Source organism: Phycodurus eques, chromosome 8 (assembly GCF_024500275.1).
Source record: "Phycodurus eques isolate BA_2022a chromosome 8, UOR_Pequ_1.1, whole genome shotgun sequence".
In the NCBI taxonomy this organism is placed as follows: domain Eukaryota; kingdom Metazoa; phylum Chordata; class Actinopteri; order Syngnathiformes; family Syngnathidae; genus Phycodurus; species Phycodurus eques.
In genome coordinates, this window is record NC_084532.1 from 27,585,843 (window position 1) to 27,611,967 (window position 26,125).

Consider the following 26,125-nt stretch of genomic DNA (forward strand, 5'->3'; position numbering starts at 1 on the left):
GTATTTGATTTGTGGTTGTATGTTATCTTGGTGAAAACGACACGCAACGACACTTCTACAACTTTTTCCCTAAAAAGTACAAACCGGTGAGAATAGTGCAGAAATGCAGTCACGAAGCAGCGTTGGGAGGATTACGAGTCAAAAGGGGCTGCAGGGGGGTGGGGAATGGCAAAAGTTTTTGTGTTAAGCCGCCATTAGAAGATTGTTCCTCCTCCTCCTCCTCTTCCCTCTCCTCCTCTTCCTCCTTCCTCTCCTTGCGGCCGAGCTCTCCTTCGCCAGGGCGCCGAGGACCGTCTTCCTCCTTTGCTGGGAGAGGAGACGCCGACACCTCCAACCTCCCTCCCTCCCCTTTCTCCATCTTCTCCATCTTCTCCGTCTTCAGTCAGGAGGTCACTAGCTGGAACCGTCGTCAGCTTGAAGAACTTTCGTCAATGTAGGTACCCTCGCCGACTTTCCTCTCAAATTGGCCAATGTGGGTCAAATTGACGTGTTTTAAAGTTCAAAATGCAAGAAAAAAAGTCTTTGCTAACTTTTTTAAAAAATTATTATTATGTGGGTCATTTTCATATCATGTAAACCATTCTTTTTACTATAAAGAGTATTTGAAATATTGGCAGTTGTTATCATACAAAAAGTTATGTTTTTCTCTAAGAAAAGAAAATAGCTCTAAAGTAAAATGCTTCCCTTTTTTTCATGCCAAAATGTCTTCACCGTTATGTGTGCCAATTGAAATTTCATGAGTTGCGACATGTTTTCGGAAGATTCTAATTTCATTTTTGGATATATCTCTTTTTCAGCATGAGCACCATTTACACACATGAAGCCAAGGCAGCATACAAATTTGAAAAAAAAAGTGTCTTTACCGTTATCAATCGAAATGCCGTATGTGAAAAGGACCCATTCGATGGTCCAGTCACGCACGGACCGCTGCGTCCTCTTCCAATTGTGCCGCTTTTAAAGGGAAGGAGAAAAGCCGCTTTGATTGGTCCTCTGTCTCAACTGGGTCTCAGATTCTTGGCTTTGACTTGGTATCAACTTGTCAGATAGTCTTGGTCATGAGCTGGTCCCATCTTGCCTCAGTCTTGGTCTCAAATTGCTTTGAACTCTTTCAAGTATTGACTTGGTCTCAATCTGCCTCGGTCTTGGTCTTGACTTGACAAAGTCTTTGTCTTGTCTATGTTTGAACTTTGCAAAGTCATGATCTAGAATCGGTCTGATGTTGTCAACATCTTCGTTTTGCCTTGCTTGGTCTTGATCTGCATCGTTCTTTGTCTTGAACCAGTCTTGCATTGCCTTCGTCTTGGTCTCATGTTACCTTAGTCTTAGGCTCAAATTTGTTAGAACTATTCAAAATCTTGACTTGATCTCATGTTGCCACAGTCTCGATTTCAAATTGGTCTGAACTCCTCTAAGTCTTTGTCTTGACTCCATTCTGATCTCGGTTGTTCTTGGTTCACAAAGTCTTTTTCTCAACTAGTTCTGAGCATGTCATAGTCGTCTTTTTCTCGACTTGGGTCACATTAGTTTCCTCGTCTGGGCCTCCATTGGTATAACTCTTCAAAGTCTTTACTTGGTCTTGACTTGGTTTTAATCTACCTTGGTCTTGACCTCACAAATGTCTTCATCTTGATTTGGTCTAATCTTCTAAAAGTCTTGATCTTGACTTGGTGCCATGCTGTCTCAGTGTTGGTCTCAAATTGCTATGAAGTCCTTCATGTCTTGAATTGGTCCCCTACCTCGGCCTTGATCTTGACTTTGCATAGTCTTGGTCTTGTCTAAGTCTGAACTCTTCAAAGTCTTGGTCTTGACTCCGTCCTGATCTGTGTCGGTCTCGGTCTTGACGTCACAAAGCCTTGGTCTCAACTAGGTCTGAGCTTACCATAGTCTTTTTCTTGACTTGGTCTCATGTTGCCGCGGTCTTTGTCTGAACTCCTCTTGACTCGGTTTTAATTTACCTCGGTCTTGGTCTTGACCTCACAAAGTCTTCATCTCGACTTGGTCTCCATCCACCCATCCCTTTTCTACCGCTTATCCGAGGTCGGGTCGCGGGGGAAGTAGCTTTAGCAGGGCCGCCCAGACTTCCCTCTCCCCAGCCACTTCATCCATCTCTTCCGGGGGGATCCCGAGGCGTTCCCAGGCCAGCCAAAGGATTTAGTCTCTCCAACGTGTCCTGGGTCATCCCCGGGGTCGCCTCCCGGTGGGACGTGCCCGGAACAGCTCACCAGGGAGGCATCCGAATCAGATGCCCCAGCCACCTCATCTGGCTCCTTCGACTTGGTCTGAACTTCTAAAAATCGTGATCTCGACCTGGTTTCATTTTGCCCTGGTCTTGAGTCTGAAATGGGTCTGTCCTGACTTTGTAGCACCTGTGTAAATGAATGGCATTTTAAAATATTTTCATATTTGTATATTTTGGGTCACTTTAGGACAAGTCATCAAATTTCAGGATGGGCAAAAAAATGTCATTTGAAGGTATTTTTACTTCTGTCGTATGTCAAAATGCATCAAATTTGTCCCAAACAATATAAAAGGGCTCATTCTTCTGTGGAGAGAGAAGAGAGAGTGTAAAATTGTTAAAAAAGCAGTTTGTCTTGCTCGTGGGCACGAGGCGGCCACAAAAAGGTTCATTCATGGCCGGGACGAGTCCCGTCACGTGAATTGGACGAGGCCGTTCCGCGGCTGGTGAAAACGTCGGACGCAAAACTGCTGGCCATTCTCACGACATAAGCGTGCGCGAGTCACGCGAGACCTCGGTGCATCAAGACTCGGCTTTGGGTCGGACTCTGACATCTGTCCGTTGACCTTCAGCGGTGGTGGGAGGTCAGGGTCCAGCGAGGGTTTCTCTGCAGACCGACAATGACAAACTACATTCTAATATGTATTCCACGAAATTGTTTTCCTTTCATCCCAACAGTCTATTCTCTTCATTTCGTAGCGTTTCTCTTGGCTGCACTGCTTCCACTACGTGTATGTGGATTTTTTTTTTTTGTCCAATCAGAGTCCAGCCTCTGTGTTGTCATGTCGACCTAATCTAACCGCATTCTAGTAGCATAATGTTAGCATTTGGAGCTAACAACGACAGCATTGCGTTATGCCGCAAATAGTAGGTACGTAATACTACGTACACTAGCTCTCTGGTAACACGATAACACGTATAATATAACGGTAACATAATAACAAAAATTCAATGAAACTAAATACGGATAATAACGAGAACACGTCACGCAAGTAGCACGGAGTTAGCATTTTCCATCCGTCTTCTGTATCCTGACTAAATTTGCGAGTGATCTTGAGCCGAGACCACCGGCAGATAATTTATCTGCGTTAATTTGGGCTTTCGGAAGCAGCATCTGACTTGATCCGTCGGAAAAGCCACGTGAACTTCGCAGTTCGGCTAACCGGCCGCGGCGCGACGAGCTACGATCGCGCCGCACGAGAGCGCCGCTCGACGCGCGTGTGAGCGATAATCCCGTCGGATTCCCGAGCACGTGTCCGACGGAGCCGAGCCGGTCCGCTGACCCCCCAGCTCAGCTGATGTGTCGGATTTGTGGGTCACGTGAAGGCTGAAAACGACGGTTACGCCGCCACTCACCTTCCGCTGCTCCATTAAGCGCGAGGCACACCGAGCGAAGCGGCGCGACCCCACTGAGCAGTCGCGCGGCGTGCGAGCTTCGCTGACTGTTTTGCATGAGCAGCCGACGGTCAGCCAATAATGGCTTTTAAGACTAAGCGAGACCCAGTCGGGCGGCGCCGAGCCATACGGATGCACTATATACGGTATACTTCTATTGTATTTCTCAACGATATTCAACTACACTTCACATTTCGTCCTCCTCGGCGTGCCAAAATGCATGCGAGTGACATATGAAGTGACACCCACTTCCTCTCTTTGTCGCAACACGCTTCCTCCTTGACAATGGCACCATGCTTTTGCGGTTCAATAAAAGTAACACAGGACAATAGGCTGAGCCACAGGGTCGCAGTTTTGCGCCGCAGCGCTTCGGTCGATTCATTGACTGTGGTTTTTTATTTTGTATTTTTTGCGGGTTTACTTGTGACGGACAGGCCTGCCGAATTTCATGTCGCTTAGTTAGACTGGCCTCGGGGGCCGAATTTTCAGAAATGTAGCATTATTAGTTTCCGACCTGCTGTCATCGGCATGTTGCAACAGAGATACAGACAGACTGGAAGAGTCACCGAAAGGTATAGAAGTGAACAGGACCAAGCCCTGTCACGATTAGCGAAAATCTGTAATTGCCAAAATTGGTTCTAATTGCTCGCAGAGGCCCCAAGACTGCAGAAAAGCACTTTTTCTATTTGACGAGGCTACGGCCTGACGAAATGAAGCTCTTCCACTCAGTTCAACAAAGCAACATTTTTACGCGAGACATGGCGTCGGCCTGAGGCGAATCCCAAATATGCCGGAGAGCCCCGACCGGTGACGTCATGCGTCTCCTAAATTGCCGCTCTCCGCCCCCCCTGCAGCGTCGCCATGTACCTGGAGAACAAAAGCAACCCGGACCTGGAAATGTCCCAGGCCTCGGCGCCCGCCCACCAAGGGGCGGGGAATTTCGGCGAGCTGCGTCTGCTGCAGGGAATTTCGGAGCGGCGGGAGACGCAGAAGCCGGCCGGCCCGCCGACCGGCCAGCGCGGCATCCACGCCGACGGCTTCCTGCCCGCTCGCCAAGAAGACAGGTGAGGACTGACTGGCCCGAAAGCCGAACTTGGACGTTTTGCGGAACTTTAGGGGGGCCGTGGTTGAACGGCAGATGTTCTGTGCCACTTTCGCGAGGTATTCTCTTGAAAGTTTGCTCAAATTCCAAAATGCATTTTTGGAATTTGCCAAAGAAAAAGCAAAACAATCAGAGTTTGGTATGCGAACGTCTGCGATGGTTGAAATTTCAAAATATTTTTACAGCTTTAAAGATGTGTTCTCGTTTTGCCCGATAAAAAGATTAAGTAAAATAAATAAACGAGCCGAACTGAAAGGAATGCCAATGTCAACATTTGTAAAAGTAAAATTTTATTCACGACTTTATAAAAAAATAAAAACAAAAAAGAAGCTGTCCCATTACAAATGATGCCGTGTTTTTTGCAGTTTCCATCGTGACCAACCGAGGACAATCTCCATTAACTGATGCCAAATTGAGCGGGTTCACTCGTGTGTGTTTGGGTGGTGCGCGTGTGTGTGTGTGTGTGTGTGTGTGTGAGAGGACCCAGCTGCGCTTCTATGCAGGTCCCTGAACGCAGCAGCAGGTTGAAAAAAAAAAAAAAGCCGACTTAATGACGGAGGTTGTTTCTTTGGGGGCAAGAGAGCATCTGGCAGACTGCCCGCACAGATGCGACACCTGCTCGGTCGGGGTCAGAGTTCACGAAAAAAGCCTTTGTGTTCCTCGGGAAAATGGGCCACCGTTTATTTTTGAAAGTATTTTAGGGGTCCTGAACGCAACGCAAGCAAAAGTCACCCATTCGTGCCACTTGGAAAGTCACAAAGAATTTGCCCTCAAAACCTGTTTCACCGATCGACATGAAATTCGGTGGACGTGTCTATCGTGGCAAGACGCAGGGAAAAGTCTCAAGGGCCCATCTGCAAAACTGAACAGCAAGTCGCCCATTTCGGTTTGAATCAGCCATTTTGGAACGTTTGATGATCGTTTTGTGTTTTTGTTCCAGGCACAATTTTACCGCGGTTAATATTCTCACCGGCAAAGCGAATTCAGCCAACATCTCAGAACGGTCGCCTCTGCTCAGGTTCTCGCCAGATGACAGGTGAGCACTTTCGAACACCAAAAAAAACAACAACAAACAACCCCCCCCCCCCAAAAACAAATATATAAACGTATTCTATATCCAAGGACAGCTTTGAACGCTTTTGTTTGCAGCACGGCCTACATGAGCATGCACGATCCCGGCTTCTACGGCGGCGAGGAGCCTTGGGACAGCGGCGGCGTGGAGCTGGAGAGGAGGTACCGCCTGGGCAGCGAGGTGACCGGCCTGTCGCTGCTGCGCTCCAACTCGTCGGACAAGAGCGACGCCGTGGAGCACCTCAGCGTCGGCTTCAAGCTCGCCAGCAGTCTCAAGTGAGGCCACCGGCGCATACTCCAGCACTCAAATTGTTGCATCGGAATTGCTCATTCCTCTCTTCTCGTCTTTAATATGCAATAATGTGGTGGGGAGGAAGATTAGGAAGACAAAGGCAGAGCAGAGAACCATGCGGTGGAAGCTGAGACAGGGCGAGTGTTGTGCATCTTTTCGGGAAGAGGCGAGACAGGCTCTCGGTAGACAGGAGGAGCTTCCGGAAGACTGAACCACTGCAGCCAAGGTGATCAGAGAGGCAGGCAGGAGAGTACTTGGTGTATCTTCTGGCAGGAAAGGAGAGAAGGAGACTTGGTGGTGGAACCTCACAGTACAGGAAATCATACAAGGAAAAAGGTTAGCGAAGAAGAAGAGGGACACTGAGAGGACCGAGGAGAGGCGAAAGGAATACATTGAGATGCGACACAGGGCAAAGGGAGAGGTGGCAAAGGCCAAACGAGTCATATGATGACATGTATGGCAGGTTGGACACTAAAGAAGGAGAAAAGGATCTATACAGGCTGGTCAGATAGAGGGATAGAGATGGGAAGGATGTGCAGCAGGTTAGGGTGATTAAGGATAGAGATCGAAATATGTTGACTGGTGCCAGCAGTGTGCTAGCTAGATGGAGAGAATACTTCGAGGAGTTGATGAATGAGGAAAATGAGAGTAGAAGAGGCAAGTGTGGTGGACCACGAAGTGGCAATGATTAGTAAGGGGGAAGTTCAAAAGGCATTAAAGAGGATGAAAAATGGAAAGGCATGTCCGGATGACATTCCTGTGGAGGTATAGAAGCAGGTGGCTGTGGAGTTTTTGACTAGCTTGTTCAATAGAATGCTAGCGTGTGAGAAGATGCCTGAGGAATGAAGGAAAAGTGTGCTGGTGCCCATTTTTAAGAACAAGGATGGTGTGCAGAGCTGTGAGAACTATAGAGGAGTACAGTGGATGAGCCACACAATGAAGTTATGGGGAAGAGTAGTGGAGGCTAGACAGAAGTGAGTATTTGCGAGCAACAGTATGGTTTCATGCCTAGAAAGAGTACCACAGATGCATTATTTGCCTTGAGGATGTTGATGGATAAGTACAGAGGTCAGAAGGAGCTACATTGTGTCTTTGTAGATCTGGAGAAAGCCTATGACAGATTACCCAGAGAGGAACTGTGGTACTGCATGCGGAAGTCTGGAGTGGCAGAGAAGTATGTTAGAATTATACAGCTTTGGACATGTCCAGAGGAGAAATAGTGAGTATATTGGTAGAAGGATGATGAGGATGGAGCTGCCAGGCAAGAGAGCGAGAGGAAGACCAAAGAGAAGGTTGATGGATGTCGTGAGGGAAGACATGAGGGCAGTTGGTGTTGGAGAGGAGGATGCAGGAGATAGGCTTAGGTGGAAAAGGATGTCGCGCTGTGGCGACCCCTAAAGGGACAAGCCCAAAGGAAAAGAAGAAGATTATGTATGACTTAATTTACAATTTTTTCAAAATGTTCTTAAATGTGTTTTCATTTTTTGCTTGCACTTTTACTTGATTGCATTTGATTTCCTTTATTTGCTTCTCCTTCTCACGGCATTCTGAAAAAAGGCTTGCATATCCAGAAAAAGACCATTTCAATTGACTGAATCTAACGTCATCCTTTCCATTCTCATGTTCCAGAAAAGTATCACCAAATGCAGTATTCTTCTTTTGGCTGTTCCAATTTCCCCCCCTCAAAAATATAGTGTATGACATAATTTTCTTCATATTACATGATGATTTTACTCTGGAAATTGTACAACCTTTCCCGCCCAAATACCAATTTTTCAACCCAAAACCAAAACTTTATATTTGTGATATTGTATTGTGACTTTAGTCTGTAAAATACATCCATTTCCCCCCAAAATATGAGATGTCAATTTCATAATATTTTGACTTTCATTTGGAAAATATGAACCTTTTTCTTGAAAATATACACCTTTTTTTCCCCCAAGCCAAATGTATCTATATCTATCTATCCATCTATCTATCTATCTATCTATCTATATAAACTTAAATATTATACATTTATCGAAGTAGTAGTCATTTATGTTAAGATGTTGTTTGTTGTGTTTCCAGATGCTGTTTCCGCGTCTCCAAAGTGGCCACCATCTTCGCTATTGTCGTTTTGTGCAGTGTGAGTTTGTCGCCGTATCTCAGCGTAGCTTACGCGCTTAGCTAACTCGCTCAAAATCAACGCGGCCGAATTTCTTTTATTTGCTCGATTTTAGAAATGTTGTTGTCGTTTCAGCTGTTCTTCAGCATGTATCCCGACCGGGACAACCCTCGGAGGATGTTGGCCGTCTCGGCGAGCGACAGCTTCTGTATCCGCTTCGAATTCCAAACAAACAAACAAAGGCGGAGTTTCTCCGCGACCGGAACAAGGGCGGCTTTTATTCCTTGACGGGTCGCCGCTCGGCAGCGATGAACCTGACGGACTTCGGGGACAACGCTCTGCTGAAGCTGCAGTTGGGAGGCCCGTTCGGCGGCGGCGCGGCCGACCCGGCCAGCCGGGAGTACGTCCTCGTCCGGGTGGAGCAGACCGAGCCGCCGGGCCAGCGGAGGAGGAGGGCGCAGCAGGTGGGGGCGGGAGGGGCGAGGGGGACGCTTGCTCACCAAAACAGCAGCACGCACTCAAGCAAACAGTCTCACAGGAATTCCGGTGTGCAGACACCGAAATATACACGAGTCGTGTATATGGGCGAGAGAAAAAAGTCGTATCGTTTTTAGATTCAAGTTGTAATGTGAGAAGAAAGTTATATAAGATATTTTCCAGATTCAAGTCATAATATTATATATATATAAAAAAATGTTTTATGGTTTCGAGAAAAAACCTTTTTGGTATTTTCCAGATGAAAGTCAAAATAGTATTTTATTGTTCAGAAAAGAGTTGCGCATTTCTGAGAAAAAAGTTGGATATTTTCCAGATTAAAGTCATAATATTATATCCAAACATATCATAGTTTTATGGTTTTGAGAAACAAAGTTGTGTATTTTGGAGAAAAAAAAGTTGTGTATTTTCCAGTTTAAAGTCAAGGTATATATGGAAATAGTCTTTTATTTTTCAGAAAAGAGTTTTCATAGAAACAAACATATTTTACAGATCAAAGTCATAATATTATTTTACATTTTTTTTTATGGTTTTGAGAAAAAGAGTTGTGCATTTTTGAGGAGAAAGTTTCAAAGGTTTTTTGAAAAAAGGGTATTAATGAATGAATGAATAGTACAACTATAAAGTTTTGTATTTATTTTTAGAAAAACAATATTCATTTTTGGGAGAAAAATATAAAGTTTCAAGATTAAAATAAAAAAAAGTCTACTTTCTTACTTTACTACAAAAAACATTATATGATGAAAACAAAGTCTTATATTTTCGGAAAATATTTTCGGGAAAAAAAGTTGTATATTCTCCAGATTAAAGTCATAATATTACGAAAAACATGCCTCCCCTCTGCAATGTTGTGCACCTCGTTTTTCTTGTGGTTTCCTGTGATTTTAATCTTTTTATAAAAATGTTTGTTTTGAAACTAAACTGAACCTTTTTTTTTTTTTTTTTTTTTTTTTTGCAGGTGCTTTACAACTGGACAATTCCTCTGCACAGCGAGCGAAGCGACCAACTGCTGCTGACCAAAACCTTCGAGATGCTCAGCAGGTACGACACACACTCGTTATGAAAGTAACCGAGTACAAATACTTTGTCACTATACTTAAGTATACTTTAAAGGTATTTGTACTTTACTTAAGTCTATATTTTCCCCACTTTCAGCAGCTTGGGAATGATTTTAACGAGCACTTTTGCCATTTCAAAAACAAACGGTCCCTTTCCTAAATTTGCCGACCGCACGCAGCGACCCGATCGTCATCACGGCGCAGGCGTTCACGACGGACGACGAGGCGGTGCCGCTCTCCATCACGCACCAGTCGCTCTACGTCAGCGTGGAGACGCAGGTGGCCGTCGCCGGCGTCATCCTGGCGGGCGTCTACGTCCTCATCATCTCCGAGGTGCGCACGGACACAAAACGTCCGTCTTGACGCTCCTCGTAGCGTTTTTCCTCTGCTGCGATGAAATTGAAACAACATTACAAAAACACATTACATTACAATAAAAAGCCCTAATATATATATATATATATATATATATATATATATATATATATTAGGGCTTTCAATCAATTAGTCACAGGTGCCAAATAAACATATAATAGCACATACTGCTTATGCTTTGATGAAAAGGGAGCTCAGCACTGCACTGTGTAACTGCAAATTGCAAATTACGTTTGTTTTATGGAAAATCCCATCGGGGCGACTTTTGAAGCAAAATTTGCACACAAGTCGGAGTTGCCTCAAAAAAAAAAAAAAAAAAAAAAAAAGTAAAAATCTATGTGAGTGCGAATGGTTGTTTGTTTCTATGTGCCCTGCGATTGGCTGGCGACCGGTCGACCGTATAGATGAGAAAAACCTATATATAATGTCAATAAAATACAGACGACAAAATGTTACTTTCATCATTTTGAAACAAAAAAATATAAATGAGAACAGAGTTCATGTATAGTTGTAGTAAAAATTGTAGTTGTTGCAGAAGTGGTAGCAAAATGAGTAGTAATAGTTGTGCTAGTAGTAAAGTAAGTAGTAGTAGTAAAAGCAGTTGCAGTAGTAATAATAAAATTACTACTTGTAAAAGTAGTTGTACCGCTAATAAAACAATCAGTTTCAGTAAAGTAGCTAAGCTAGTAGTAAAACAAGTAATAGTAGTTGTCGTAGAAAAAGCGTTAATTGTAGTAGTGAAAGGAGTTGTAGTTGTCGTAAAATAAGTAAATAAGTAGTCGTAGTAGTTGCACTAGTAGTAACATCAGTAGTTGTCGTAAAGGTCGTTGTGGGAGTAGTAGAAGTACAAAGTATTTCTCCATTATAATCTTTTTGCCCCCCCAGTCGAATGTGAGCGTCGTTGTGGTGTGTTCGTCTTGTATATCGTATGCTGAAATGTATTGTATTATATATGGTGTATTTGGATTTTTCAGATCGTCCATCGCACTCTGGCGGCCATGTTGGGATCTTTGGCGGCCTTGTCCGCTTTGGCCGTCATCGGCGACGTAAGCGCAAATGGAAGCGCGCCGAAAAGCATTTGCACCTTTCCGAGTGTCGCGCGCGTCAATATCATCAACTCCTCAGCATTTCAGCGGTCGCTGTTGCTTTCCCTCCCGCAGCGACCCAGTTTGGTCCAGGTGGTGGAATGGATCGACTACGAGACGCTGGCTCTCCTCTTTGGCATGGTGAGACCGCGATGGCGATAATGGGGGTGGGGGGGGGGGGGGGGGGGGGCGGGATTGCTTGCGAATGAAGCTATAACATACTGTTAAATCAATGCAGTTTTTTAAAAAAATCAAATGAAATGAAAAAAAAAGTAAAATAAAATAAAAAAAAAAAAATTAAATTAAATTTTAAAATTAAAAAAAAACTGAACAAGATTAGATGGAGTAACTGAATTCTAAAATGAATCAAAATTAAATGGAATAAAGTAAATATTTAATTATGGCAACTTAAATTGAAAACAAATGTAGTGATAATTTACTGGGAGTAAATGAGTCGAGTTTTGTGATAAATAGCGTGGTAAATAAAACTAAGTAAAATTACACAGAAAAATCTAATGCAATGAAATGAAAAGATTAAATAAAATAACATACAATTCAATCAAATAGAATGACGGAATCTTGAATAAGAAAATAAAATAACTGGATTATGGAATTAAAGACAAATAAATTACATTGAATTAAATTAAACCGATAATTAAATGAAGTGATATATCACATAAGTAAAACAATGGAAACTTCTGATACATATCACGCCAAATAAAATAAAATAAGATTAGAAATTAAAATAAAATGGAAAAAAGTTAAATAAAATACAATTACCCGTTTGAAGCCTGAACAAACTAAGATGGAGAACCTGGATTGTTAAATTAAATTAAATTAAATGAAATGAAATGAAAATGTCTCAATTGGAGTTGTATAATAAATCTCGCAGGAAATGAGATCAAATTGAATGAAGAAAGTATTCCAATGAAATCTTCAAATCTTGCATTTCTGGCAGATGGTGCTGGTGGCCATTTTCTCCGAGACGGGCTTCTTCGACTACTGCGCCGTCAAGGTTGGTTTTGGTTCATCTTTTTGATTCATATTTTGGCCGCAAGATTGACGTCGACCTATCTGCTATTCTTCACACGCTTGACATTTGAATGGTCGCGCACGGTTGACATTTGCTGCTTCGGCGTCCGGGAAGTAGGTCACGGCCGTAGAGACGAGTTCACCTCAGCGTTTTTTTTTCCCCAGCGCGCCCGCGTGACTTCCTGTTCTCGCGAACGTCCGCGCATGAGCGGCTCAAAAGGTGAAAGGTCGCCGCGACCTCATCACACTTTGGCCCGAGATCGAGAATTTCACACGGGGATACCTTTTCCTCGTGGCGAACCTTTTAGTCAGTCTGGCTCCATTTTCCTGAGTGTAAATTGAATTTCTGGCACGGGCCCTCCAGCGCGCCTTCATCGTCATCGTCGGCGTCGCGGAGGTCAAGGGGGCGAGGGCGACTCCGGGGACGCTCGCCGTTAATCCCGACCATGCGGAATGTGACATCGTCACAGCTTCCTTTGTCTCACGCGATGCAAAAGGCAACATTTGTCGCCACGGGGCAAGAAGAAGAAGAAAAGTCGTATACGATACGTTAAAAAAAGGACATATCTCGACCGTCTGTATGAAAAACAACTAAAAATAGAACGGCAAAAAAATCGAAGAAGATGCGATATTATTATACACGAGAAAAGGCTCGTATACAATGTAAAAAATAGTTCAAATATAATTTTCAAACAAGAAATAAAAATGTATCTATAATATCGAAAAATAAAATAAAATACATTTATATATGAGGAGAATGGTGTATACCGCGGTGTGTCTTATACATGAGGGCGGGAAAAGCCGACATAGAAAATGTAAAAATAGATATGAGAAAATATAAAAACAGATTTTATTTGAGAAAAGCTTCAATAGAATGTTAAAAATAGATGAGAAAATAGTTAATGTATCATTTTAAAATGTATATTGATGTGAGAACATTGCGTATGTATAATGTAAAAAAAAAAAATCGGCGAAAATGACATATAAGTCTTGTGTACTATATTTAAGAGGGGAAAAAAACATACTGTATATATAATGTGACAATGGATATGAAAAACTAGTTTATGTATAATGTTCAAAATAAAGAATTATTGTCACGAGAACACAATTCATGTATAGTGTCAAAAAAAATGAAATTCTGCATGAAAAAAAATCATATATCATGTAAAAATATTATTTTTCAAATACAATTATGCATTAAATTAGCAAAATGTATATGATGTAAAACAAAAAAAGTAAATATAGAGTACTAAAAATCAAGCCTTTTTCTTTTTTTTTCCCCCCAAAACTTTCTATGCCAGTGACGCGTTTTTAGGATTCCCACATAATTTCGAGGCAGGACACGCCCCGCTGCAACACGATTGGCTCCCGGGTCGCTGGCTATAATGAGATGACCATCCTGAACATGTCTCACATGAAAATGAAAGGTTGTCTTTTTCTCCTGTCAAATATGCGCCTTAGCTCAAACGAGGTTTAACGTCCCATGGAAATTTAGCGGTAACTTTCCGGAAATTTGTCACGCCTTTGCGTAATTTCACTACTTTTGGTCTTTCGAGGGTCCGCTGTCGTTTCGATTTTGCACCTCGGCATCACATGGCACGCATCCCGCTCTCTGACCGGTGCGACCTCACGGTTGTGTTTCTTTTCCTTCCTTTCGCCCTCGCAGGCCTACCGCCTCTCCAAAGGCCGGGTGTGGCCCATGATCATCATCCTGTGCCTCATCGCCGCCATCCTCTCCGCCTTACTGGACAACGTGACCACCATGATGCTCTTCACCCCCGTCACCATCAGGTGCCGCCATTTGCCGTGGCTGTCGAATTCCAATTGGCTTCAAAGCGAAAATGGCCAACCTCTCGTTCAATTCTGGGAAGGAGTCGTTGAGACTTTTTCGTTCGTCCTGTCATGATAGACATGTTTGCCAAATTTCAAGTTGATCTGTGAAACGTCTTTCAACATTCCCGTAGGGGCACTAGTGAGTGGGAAACGGCTTCTTCAAACCACAATGGCCGACTTCCTGTTCAATTTCGGGGGTGGGGTCCTTGAGACTTTTTCGTTCGTCTTGTATTGATAGAAAACATCCAGCAAATTCCGTGCTGGTTGGTGAAACTGGTGTCGGGGGCTAAACTTTTCTAGCTTTCCATGGAACGCCACCTCATGAGAAATAAATGACAACTTCCTTGGGACTTTTACGTACATCCTGTTATGATTGACACGTCCGCCAAATTTTGTGATGTCGGGGACTGCATTTGCCTCGCTATCAAGGTGGCGTTACTGAGTTAGGTTTAGGGGGTCCGCTTTTTGCACAGTAGTCACGAGTAACGTAGTCACGAATTAAACTCGTGAGTCACGGCACCGCTGGATACTTGATGTTTGATTCCTCTGCGGCTTGTGCCGCAGGTTGTGCGAGGTGCTCAATCTGGACCCCAGACACGTGCTGATCGCAGAAGTCATCTTCACCAACATCGGCGGCGCGGCCACAGCTGTGGGCGACCCGCCGAACGTCATCATCGTGTCCAATCAGGACCTGCGCAGACAAGTAGGAGCGCGCCCGCGCTGGCTTTGTCTGTCCTCGCTGTGCACTCTCGCAAAAGTTCTCACGAAAGAGTCAAACATTGATTTGGGAAAAGTAGCAGAAAAGTAGATTCAATTACTCGAGTAAAAGTAAAAAAAAAAAAAAAAAAGTACAGACTCTGAAATGTACTTGAGTACAAATGTATAAAGTCATGTCGTGTCGTCATCTGCGGAGGTTGAAAAAAGTAACGAGTCTGTTTTGACAAAGTGCGGCGGAGTAGAAAATATAGAGATCTGTTTTCAAATGTAAGGAGTCGTCAGAAAAATAAACACAAGGACAGATACCTGAAAACTCTACTTAAGTACGCCACTGAAGTACTTCCCAGCGCTGCAACAAACTGACCAATAGTGAGTGAGTGAGTGAGTGAGTGCTCGATGATGTGCTGGTTTTGTATACATCGCGGTATGAAATGTAAAAACAAGGACACTCGGACGTGGTCTAAACAACGACGCCCGCTCCAGTCGGGTCGCCGTTTCTATCTCTGGATCGCGTCCCGAAATATCCCCCCCGCGACACACAAGCAAACAAACAGGCGAGCAAACCGTGCATGCACACACAAACCGTCCTTATCAGAGCGCAGCCACAACCCGACCGGCGTCCCCCCGTCGCCGTCCGCCGGCCGCCCACTGCTCTTCTGTGAGCGGCGCCAAGACAAACTGGACGGCAGGACGGTGAGATGCCCATTTTCTGGAATCAACGGAGCGGATAACGGCCACAGCGTGCTCGCCGAAGGCCCGAATGTCAAGCGAAAGCTGGTAAGCAGATGCCGTTGGCAAGCTGCTCGGAGAACGGGAACATGATGCGAGGCCTGGTCATTACAAGGTTCTTTCAAACAGCAATTCAGTATTCATTTCTGCATTTTTTCATATTTATGACATTAGCGTTCCCTCGTTTTTCGCGGTTAATGGGGACCACAACCCCCCGTGAAAGGTGAAAAACCGCAAAGTAGGATTTGCCCCTCCCCCAGGTATTTCCGATGATGTGTATGCGGGTCCCAGAATGATTAAAATATGTAAACAGTATTTATACTTTACATATTTGAGACAAAGATTACGACAGTACACGTATTTACTTAAATCTTTAATGATGAAACCTTATCCGCAGTATGGCCGCCGATACGGCTGTATTTTTATTCATTTATCTATTTATTTTTAAGAGTATTTTGGAAAAACCCGCCACGCGCTGAAGCCGCGAAACGTGACGCGCAAACCGCCGAGGGAACACTGTATTTGTAATGCTAATAATGTGTCGGCAAACACTCAAAGGTTTTGCAATTTAGCGATACCCATTTCTCCACACCACATGGCTCCAATTTAGAGGATGATTCAAAGCAAAACAACGATGAATGTTTCGTGCCTGACTTTGCCAGCCTGCTCCACCCTTATTTACCGCCTATAACCGCGCAGCGTCGCAATGTAACGACACCCGACTGTCTGATATGCCGTAATTACTCATGTATAATGCGCACCCCCAAAGTTGACCTCAAAATTCTGGAAAACCCTTCTACCTAGGTATAATGCGTTTTTACAAGGCATTATTTTTCTTCTACCAATATTGTTATTATTATTATATAAGTATTATCTGTATTTTGTTAGTTTTTTCAAAGAATTATTCTGAAGTTAAGCACTTTATTTGACCACGTAATACTTTCTTTTAATTCACTTGCTCTTATTTTGAAATTCACAGCCGTACTTTATTTAGTAAATGAGAAAACACACAGTTGTGCTCTTACGTTTGATTACCCAGGCAGAATTTGTAAGATGGGTACAATTCTTGAAAGAAAACATGAAGGACCAGGCGAAACACATTTAATTTTATTTTAATGGGATTCAAATTAAACTGTGGAGCATTTCAGAAAAGCATTATCATTAAAAAAAAAACATAACCATAAAGAAACGAATGATGGTTGTTATTCAGTCGTCAGTTGTATTGGGAAAAAAAAACAATATCTCACAAATTCTGCCTGGGTATGTAAACTTATGAGCACAACTGTACATATATGCAGTCATATGTAATAAAAGTGTAGGCTACACCTTTTTCATTACCACTAGGTGGCATACTCGAATGAAAGTGTACAACTTTTTCATAACCTCTAAGGGGCGGTGGCACATTGGAATGAAGGTGTACAACTTTTTCATAACCTCTAGATGGCAGCATACATTGATAAAGTGTGAAAGTCTTTTTCGTTTTCTCCTATACCTACGTATAACGCGCACTGTTGACTTTTAACCATTTTTGGGAGGAAAAAATGCGCATTGTACACAAGAAATTACGGTATCTGACTCAAATCTAGTGCGAAACAGATTGTCCGTTCAAGTACAATGCCTGGAAATGGTCAAAACTGTCCAAAAATGTCATGTCCTGGACAGTTTTGTGTTTCATAGCCAATCGCCAACCTTTGTTGATGCATTCCTCGACATAAACTCCAAAACATCTCCCAAATCCGGTTTTCTCCAATTTCGAGCCGAACGGTTGTTCGTCCAGGAGCATTCTGTTAAAGTCTGTTATCTGGAAACGGACGAAATCGTCCGACAATTGCCGCGATGAGCAAAATGTGAATCGCCAAAGTTTGCTGCCTTGGTAGGCCAACAACACTCCTCAATGAAAATGAAAAAGCTTCACAATTGAGCGGCTCCCATCTATCTGCGCATACGGTGTTTGAATTTCGGGCTGGCTCGTTTCTCCTCCTGTTAAAGTTGCATTCCTGCAAACCGCCCAAGAATTGATGGCGCCGAACAAAATGACGGATTTGCCATTCATTTTCCGTGCCAACGCGAATGGATTTTGATCTCCAATTTAGAGCTGAACGGCTTGTTCCTCCAGAAACAGTCCATTAAAATGTCTTCCCTGGAAATCGCCCCTGATCGACGCTTCCGGGAAAAACGACGGACTTACCGTTTATTTCTCGCGCCGTGTTCCGCCCATATAATCTGCTGGAAAATGTGATTCTATTATACCTGGCTCCAATTTAGTGCCGAAGGGCTCGTTGCGAGGAGTCTGTTAAAAGCATGACGTCTACAAATGGACATAACTGTCCGACAAATACAGCTACAAGTAAAATGTGTCTCCTTTCTTATCCCCGCTCTAAAACAAAAGCATCATGAGTTTCTAATTACATAATACATTTTATACGGTAAGTGCAAAGGCATATATTTTCCGAACAATTGCTTTACCTCAAACCAGTCCACGGAGTGCCGGTTTAACGTACGACGTCTGGAAAGGGCTGAAATTCTTCGACAATTTCCGCTACGACGCAAAACGTTTGCGCCCGTGTCGCTACGTGACCCCGGTTCTTTCATTGTGCGTCTCTCGCAGGGCATCGACTTTGCCAACTTCACCGGCTACATGTTCTTGGGAATATGCCTGGTCCTGTTCACCTCCTTCCCCTTCCTGCGCATGCTCTACTGGAACAAGAAACTCTACAACAAAGAGTCGATCGAAATAGTGGGTGAGTTCAAATAAGTCTCGTGAAACCCTTTCCCAGTCGCGGCTTGCCGTTCACAAATTCATCTATTTGTCTTTTTCCCGTGGAAGTTAGCCTAGCTTGAAGATAACACAAGATGGCGCCAAAACCCTGGCTCATAGGAAAGTAGGCTTCTAATGCCAAAAAAAAAAAAATACAAATTCTAAGTTGGGGCATGCGTCAGTCAAGGTACCACTGAACAGTGTAAAATAAAACATTTAAAAAACACGCAAAATTGCTGCGCGGAGCTCCGCCGCCGCTCGCTACCGTCTGCTAATTGTTCGGATTTGCCTACCGGAATAGCTGCGGTCGACCTTTATTTACTGTTTAATTCCCGCGCACGCATGGTCTCGTATGTTCCTGGTCAGCGGGGCTCGCCGCTTACTGCCCGGAAACGTCGTCATCTAAGACGCCATCAGCGCCCTCTCGGGCGTCTTTAAGTTCTTATTTTCTTCTTATTTTTTTTAATCCACCGCAGAGCTCAAGCACGAAATTCTGGTGTGGAGGCAGACGGCGCAGCGCATCAATCCCGCCAGCCGCGAAGAGACGGCCATCAAATGTCTCCTCATGCAGAAAGTCCTCAACCTGGAAAGTCTGCTGCGCAAGATGATGCAAACCTTCCAGAGGTAAAGCCGACCACGGCCGAGCCTCCTAAGGATCACTTTGATGTCATGCTACGGCAAAAAAAGTCAAACGACAACAAAACAAACTCACCGAATAACTCTTTCTCTTCGGAATCATTCGTTCATTCCATTCAGACGTTGTTATTTAGAGCGTGACAAGAAATGTGCTTGACAGAGAAATTTCCCAAGAGGACAAGAACTGGGAGCAGAATATTCAAGAGCTGCAAAAGAAGGTATTTTAATGATGGATTTGTTGTTGTTGTTGACGTACTTCTTAACGCTTGACCTCGACGAACGTTATCTCCGTAATGAAGTGTTTCAAAGCGGCCCACCCGTCGTCTCGTGCCTTGACGCGTCTTTTCTTCCGTTGCCCGCAGCACAGAATCACCGACAAGGTGCTCTTGGTGAAGTGCGTGTCGGTGCTGGCCGCGGTGATCTTCATGTTCTTCGTCAGCTCCTTCGTTCCCAGCATTCACCTGGATCTCGGTGAGGGCGCCAGCGCGCTCGGAGAGTCCGGAGAGTCAAACGAGGAGCCGCGTGGACGTGTTGCTGTCGACCTTTGACGGGAGCTGAAATCGCGTCCACGGGAAGCTCAATGATCAAAACGTGCTTCAGACTGATTGCACGGCGTATATTCAAAACGAAGGCCGCAATATCACCGAGCAAAATATGTTTCTCTCTGGCTGTTCTGCCCATCCTTCAATTTCCCCTCATCCTTAAAGCGATTACGGCTGATATTTGCGCATAGCCACGGCGGATGCACTCTCCTCCTCGTTTTCTTTTTTCTTTTTGTCCATTTGATTAGAGAAGCCTGTTTGTTTGTTTGTTTGTTTAGGTTTTTTTTTTCCCCTTCATTTTTTAGGTTGTTTTCCTCTTCTGACGTCTTGATTTGTCGTGTCGCGCTCAGGTTGGATCGCCATCCTGGGCGCGCTGTGGCTCTTGGTCCTGGCCGACATTCAGGACTTTGAGATGATCTTGCACCGCGTGGAGTGGGCCACGCTGCTCTTCTTCGCTGCCCTCTTCGTCTTGATGGAGGTGCTTCTTTTTTGAAAGAGAGAAAAAACAAAAAACAAGAATCCACAGTCACGTGTCACGCTTTCGCCAGTTAACACCAAATAACCGCCACTGTGCACATTAGCAAAACCGCTAGAAATAATCCACAGAAGCAGGCAAGTTGCACTACTGATACGATTTGAGCCACTGAGAACTAGAGTGGGCTAACTCCATTCTTTTGTCATTTGTGTGATTTAAAGTTTTCTTCGCGACAACAAAATCTACTAAATGTCTTACTTCGGGATGCATTTTGTCAACTCCAATGCTTATGATTTTGATGAGATAGACAGCAACGACGCTACTTTTAGCCACCACGACTGAGGGACTTGCCGTCGCCTTCGGACTTGCCGTCGCCCCCGTATGTCCAAATTGGAACTAAAACTTGACTTCAGCCTGTGTTCATCTGAAAGATACTGCATGTTTTTTTTTTCCTGTATTCATTGTCTGCATTGAACTTTTAAAAATGACTAAAAAGCACTTAGACCCACTATAGTTCTCAGTGGCACATTTTCTTGACTGTTTGAATCTCATCTCTAATATGATTGCCAGTCTTGCGTAAAAACCGCCAGATAATGTAAATACAGTAATAATGCGATCGCCAGATTTGAATTCGAACCACCACCTTCCACAGTCGAAACAAACTCAGTCACAAGAAACTGCCACAGTCTGGAAGTCCCATATCAATATGATTTTCATAATATTTGGTTTTTCTGCTCTTGATGTTGCAGGCTCTGGCCCAGCTGCAGCTCATCGACTACATCGGCGAGCAGACGGCGCTGCTCATCAAAGTAAGTGACGGCGCCGTAAAAAACTGGGGGTCTTGGGTCTTGATTTTTCTGCCAAGTCGGCGCAGCGACGGTGTGTGTGCCTTGGAGATGCGCTTGGCAGAGTGAGAATTCGGTGTCAGAAAGTCTGTCTAAACTTCCGCCTCGTAGCACCTCATCTAAGTTTTGGCGCAGATGGTCCGGCACGATTTTGCTGAATTTGACTGTTTTCGTAAACGTATTGGCTGGCGCGCAACTACGAGTTCCGCGGCAAGTTAGCGGTTCTGACCAGCTCGTTCTGTATTTAATAACGGTACCCGCGAGCGTTCAATACTCCAGTCACTCACGGATGACTGCGTCCTCTTCCGCATTTCGACACTTCTCGACGCGAGACGTTTTGCCACATTTAAAGGGAATGAGAGGAGCCGCTTCGATTGTACAGGATTGAATTCGGCAGTGAACACACCCACAGCGGCGCAAACCTCCCACTTTGAAATGTGCTGATGTACGCCGGTCCACGAAGCTACCAACACAAGGTCTAACCCTCCCCCTCAGTTGAACATGCAGTAGCTGCTTGGCACCAAGATCCCACCAGATGGCGCTAAAGCAATATGTTAATAAGTGAGTTTTTCAGTGTTCCCAATAAAATCAGCGAATATGCAAATTGACCAATGTCAAACCATAAACATGCAGGGGTTTAGTGTGTTGTATAGAACTGACTGACAATAAAACACTCTTTTTTTTACTTTTTACATTTGTACTGAAGTGCATTTCAGTTCTTTGTCTGTACTTTTGAACTTTTACTTAAGTACAGTTGTTGACTCAATACGTCTGCCCTTAGGAGTCTTTTTTTTTTGGTGTCTGTTCTTCTACTTTCATGCATTTCCTTCTGTACATTCGCCGCAAATTCCATGATGACGTTTCCACCTGGCCTCGCTTAGAATGTCATTGTCTTCTGAGTGTGATCGCCGGCGTAATAAGCGTGTCAGCTCGTATAAACCGGCGGGGCCCCGGAGCGCGGCTAATCGCCGGTGACAGGCGGCGTGGAGCTCTTTCCGCCTGACTTCCTGCGGGGGAAAAAAAAAAATCAAATCACATCTGCATGCAAGTGTGCGACAGGTGCAAGGCACAGATCTCGTTTGTGTTGTTTAGTGCCTTGATGGAGCAAAACTCTGCAATACGTTAACCATCTTTGTAAAACAAGTACAGATACTTTGTCACTGTACTTAAAAAGATTTTTCAGGTGTTTCTACTTGCATATTTCTTTCTGCCGTTACTTTAGATTTTGACTCCCTACCTTTGAAAACAGATGTCTATACTTTCCACTCCTTACTTTGTCAAGTCGGTTTGGGACTTTTTTCCCCCAACCTCTACGGATGTCGGCGTGACGTAAAAAAAAAAAAGTTCTTCCTGTTGTTCTCGGTTTGATTCCAGTCCGTACCGGAGGACCAGCGCATGGCCATCGCCATCATCTTGGTGATGTGGGTGTCCGCCCTGGCTTCTTCTCTCATCGACAACATCCCCTTCACCGCCACCATGGTGAGAAATGCGCTAGATCCCCGAAACAACCCCAAAAAACGGTGTGTCTTTTTCTTGCAGATTCCAGTCCTCATCAACTTGAGTCAGGATGCAGACGTGAACCTGCCGGTGAAACCGCTCATCTTTGCCTTGGCCATGGGAGCATGCCTCGGCGGTCAGCCTCACTCCTGTGAAAATCTCAACGCAAACTATGAACTAACGTTTTCCATAGTCCCGGTAACTAAACAATAAACTAACTAACACATGGTGACCAAACATAGAACATTAGAACATAACCTCTTCCTCGAGAAATCAGTTATGTCCACCTACCTACATCCTGGTTACTAACTAACTAACCCTTGGTCATGTGTTTCATGTAACTCTGATGACTAACTAACTCGGTAACTAACAAAAAGCATAACCCTACGCATTGCTGCATTTGAAAAGCTGTTTGAGCATTTTCAACATCCGTGCTCTTTGTCCTCGCTAGTCAGACAAATGGGCACACGGGTATAAAGACCAGGGCATGACTTAGTAATGTTTTCTTCCACTACTCGTGCCACTTTTGGCCTGCTCGTACCATCTTACGTAAGGCGGCTATCAAGGCTACCGAATAAATGCTCAAGCGGCTACCCGCGAAGCTGTTTGATGTCGTACTTCATGAGCAGTAGACGGACGGTAAACTTGGTCGATGTCGTCGTCGATATACGATTCTGATACTTTTGTGTTCGTGTGCGCGCGAAGGAAACGGCACACTGATCGGCGCGTCGGCCAACGTGGTATGCGCCGGCATCGCAGAGCAGCACGGCTACGGCTTCTCCTTCATGGAGTTCTTCAGGTAAGTGAAAAATGAATGCGGTTCTGACTTTGACTTATGAATTTCATTTGTGCCACGACCACGCTTGGAACTCAAATCACACTCGGATCTCCAGTCAACGTTCCCATTTGGAATGAATGGAAATGCCATTCATCTGTTCCAGCACCAACGGCAACATCTTTTATAACATTATTGTTATTTTTCTTAATGAAGAAAAAAAGCCCTCAACAGGATTTGACTGTATGAAATCATACAGTACAGTAATAACTCGCAAGTCGGGGCACTTGTAAGTCAAGGCAGTGATCAAGTACGATCTGGCCGCCGTCTTACCGCGCCCGAAGGTCTGCTTACATGTTAATGTCGTGCATATGTCTCCATACTGTAGCACGTCATGAATACGCATCGACCGGCCCCAAAACATTGAGGAGCGCGCCAAAAGTCCGCCTTGCTGCATTTTATTGTTCGCTCCGCCGCTTTAATGGATGAAGGAAATGTCAAAGTGCAGCAGTGGATTAGCTCAGCTGTGGAGGAGAGTACTTTGCTCAACCCCCGACTCGGACTCCCATCTGTGCACTGAACACAAGCCCAAAGAGCCGGTTGCTATGGCAGCCAGGTCACAATTACGCTTAGAGCCACAGCAAGCCATCACACTTGAGCAGAGGTGGCACAAGTACTCGCCCGCTGTACTTAACTAGAAGGACAGACACTCTACTTGTGTACTCTGGTAAAAGGCATTTTTAACAGGCATACTCCCACGTATCTAACGTAACTACTTTCACTTGTTATCGTCTAAAAATACCATCCAGGCTTTCAATCTTGAGGTGACATAATGCCGCACGGCTCCCGCGGCGTGTGGGAAGGGGCGGAGCTTTACAACACTTGTCAAACAGTTCAAGCTTTCAAGAGAGTTAATAGATTAGATGAAGTTATTTTCAACGCATTACATTGGTTAATAGCGCATACAAATAACAGACAACAGGGGGACAGACTAATAGTATTGGTTTGTGGAATAAATATGGAATTGACCATATTTGGGCAAAGGAGGTTTCTGCCTGACAGCGACGAAAACTTGCGTTTTCAGGCTACAAAACAGTGTTGTCAGATAATTAAACGTCCAGAACGACTGCATTTGGGTCCTGTTCCTCGCTGTGCGTTCACTTCCTGGATGGAAGCACGGCCCCCGATCTCAAGTGGGCTATGTCGTCTGGGTCACGGCTGCTCAAGAGGGAGGGTGCTGATTGGTAGGGAGACCCCCTTAGAGCGCCCGACAGCTGAGCTCCCCCTTCTACTGAGGATTGTTGTCCGCTTATTCAGCCATGAGGCCTTCACTGACTATGACTGTCGTTATGCACGCGAGCGCCCGCTGCGCCTTATGCCGTTTTAATGACGGCAGCTCCCTTGTTCTCGGTTGAAAGGACTCCGCACAAATTTAAAATAATAATAATTAAAGACGAAATTAACATCAAAAGGACAGATTTTATAATGATGACTTTTTTATTGATTTATATATTTTTTTGCGGTTTCCTGGTAACTAAGCAACAAAAAGGAATGAAAACTTCCCATGTCTTTCCGAGCGTCATCAGACGGTTTTTGGTGGGTCTGCTTGCGCTATCTGTTACTAACCAAATTTCAAGTTAAACTAGCTCGGAAGATGAATTTTCTCAATTTCTCAATCAAAGTCATCAAACCTTTTGCCTTTCGGATCACACGCAATGACAAAAAAAAAATAATAATAATCTAATTCTTTGGAATTCATATGTTAGTCATACTAATATGATAGCCATACCTATCTAATGTCATGTTGCTAAGTTAGATTGACGTCAGGGGAAACATTTTGTTTTGAGTTTCTCTGTTTTACGTGAAACGTTTTTCAAAAAATTCAGGATGAACCTAAAATGCACTATAACCTTTACAGGTGAACTTAACTTGACCTTCGCTAAACTTTTGAATGTCCAACTGTTCAATTTATTTCTCATAATAAGTGCACCTAACGTTGTGGCCTTGTTTTGTTGTTGTTGTTGTTGTTGTTGTTGTTGTCTGTGATCTGCCAGGTTAGGCTTCCCCATGATGATCATGACGTGCATGATCAGCATGTGCTACCTGCTGGCCACTCACATCGGACTCGGATGGAACATGTGATCAGGGACGCCGAACCGGAACAGAATCGGGGATCCGAAGCTACAAACGCTCCCGTTTCACCGCCAACCAGAAAAGCAACAAGAAGAAGAACTCAGAGGAAGCGGCCAAAATGTTACTTTTGTTTTTTCTCCCTCCAATGAAGAAGACAAAGAACGCTCATCATGCAATGTTGTAAAATGTGACCTCAATTATTAAACAGAATATTCCCCCCAAAAGTACATCAATATTATTTATGTTTAAAGGTAACCATAACACCCATCTAAAGGGATTGTATAATCGTTCACGTGTAATATTTTGGGCACATGTATCCGTAAAATAACGTTCTTCTTTTGGCAGAGATCTGATGTAAAGCGGTGATTTACTTGTGATGATTTCGAACTTTAGTTCTGACGACGTCTCGTCAGCGGCGCCGCTTCAAAGGAACCCCAGAGGAAATAAAGTTGATGTTTTTAAAATATGTCGAAGCTTGTCTTCCTTTAAACATAAAGCCTTTAATATATACAATAGGAAATTAAACAAATACAAATTTAAATAAAACAAAAATGATATGTATATACACACATACAATAATACAAAATACAGATGAATCACAATCATAAAGTTGACCTTGTTGCCTTTGAGATAACATAAAAATAATAAAATCTAATAAATCTACAAACCTATATAAAGACAAACTGAAATAAATAATAATAAAAAGAAGTGTTTGAAGGCTTCGAAGCTTGTCTCTTGAAATAGTTATGGAATAAAATATGATTTGGATTTTTTTCAGACTTTTGTGATTGGTCCTAAAAATAAACTCGACTTTTATATAAAATAATACAAAACAAAATAATAATAAAATCATAATATATAACAAATAAACAATATATAGTTAAATATAAACACAATAATATATATACATCAAATAAAATGTTTTTTTTTTAAATCTGCT

At 43.7% G+C, this 26,125-nt stretch overlaps 1 protein-coding gene across 1 annotated transcript; it reads left to right on the forward strand.

Moving 5' to 3' along the window:
• Positions 1–253: 253 nt before the first annotated feature.
• oca2 (oculocutaneous albinism II) lies at positions 254–25,595 on the forward strand. Its single transcript, XM_061683759.1, has 24 exons — positions 254–433; positions 4,486–4,695; positions 5,674–5,769; positions 5,883–6,080; positions 8,164–8,221; positions 8,336–8,408; positions 8,507–8,664; positions 9,654–9,736; positions 9,933–10,086; positions 11,103–11,174; positions 11,289–11,354; positions 12,172–12,228; positions 13,912–14,036; positions 14,643–14,781; positions 18,133–18,265; positions 18,759–18,906; positions 19,079–19,136; positions 19,281–19,389; positions 19,811–19,938; positions 20,685–20,744; positions 22,155–22,259; positions 22,320–22,413; positions 22,983–23,076; positions 25,107–25,595. The coding sequence occupies exons 2-24, from the start codon at positions 4,493–4,495 to the stop codon at positions 25,192–25,194; spliced, it is 2,499 nt and encodes an 832-aa protein (XP_061539743.1). The 5' UTR covers positions 254–433; positions 4,486–4,492; the 3' UTR covers positions 25,195–25,595.
• The last annotated feature ends 530 nt before the right edge of the window (positions 25,596–26,125 follow it).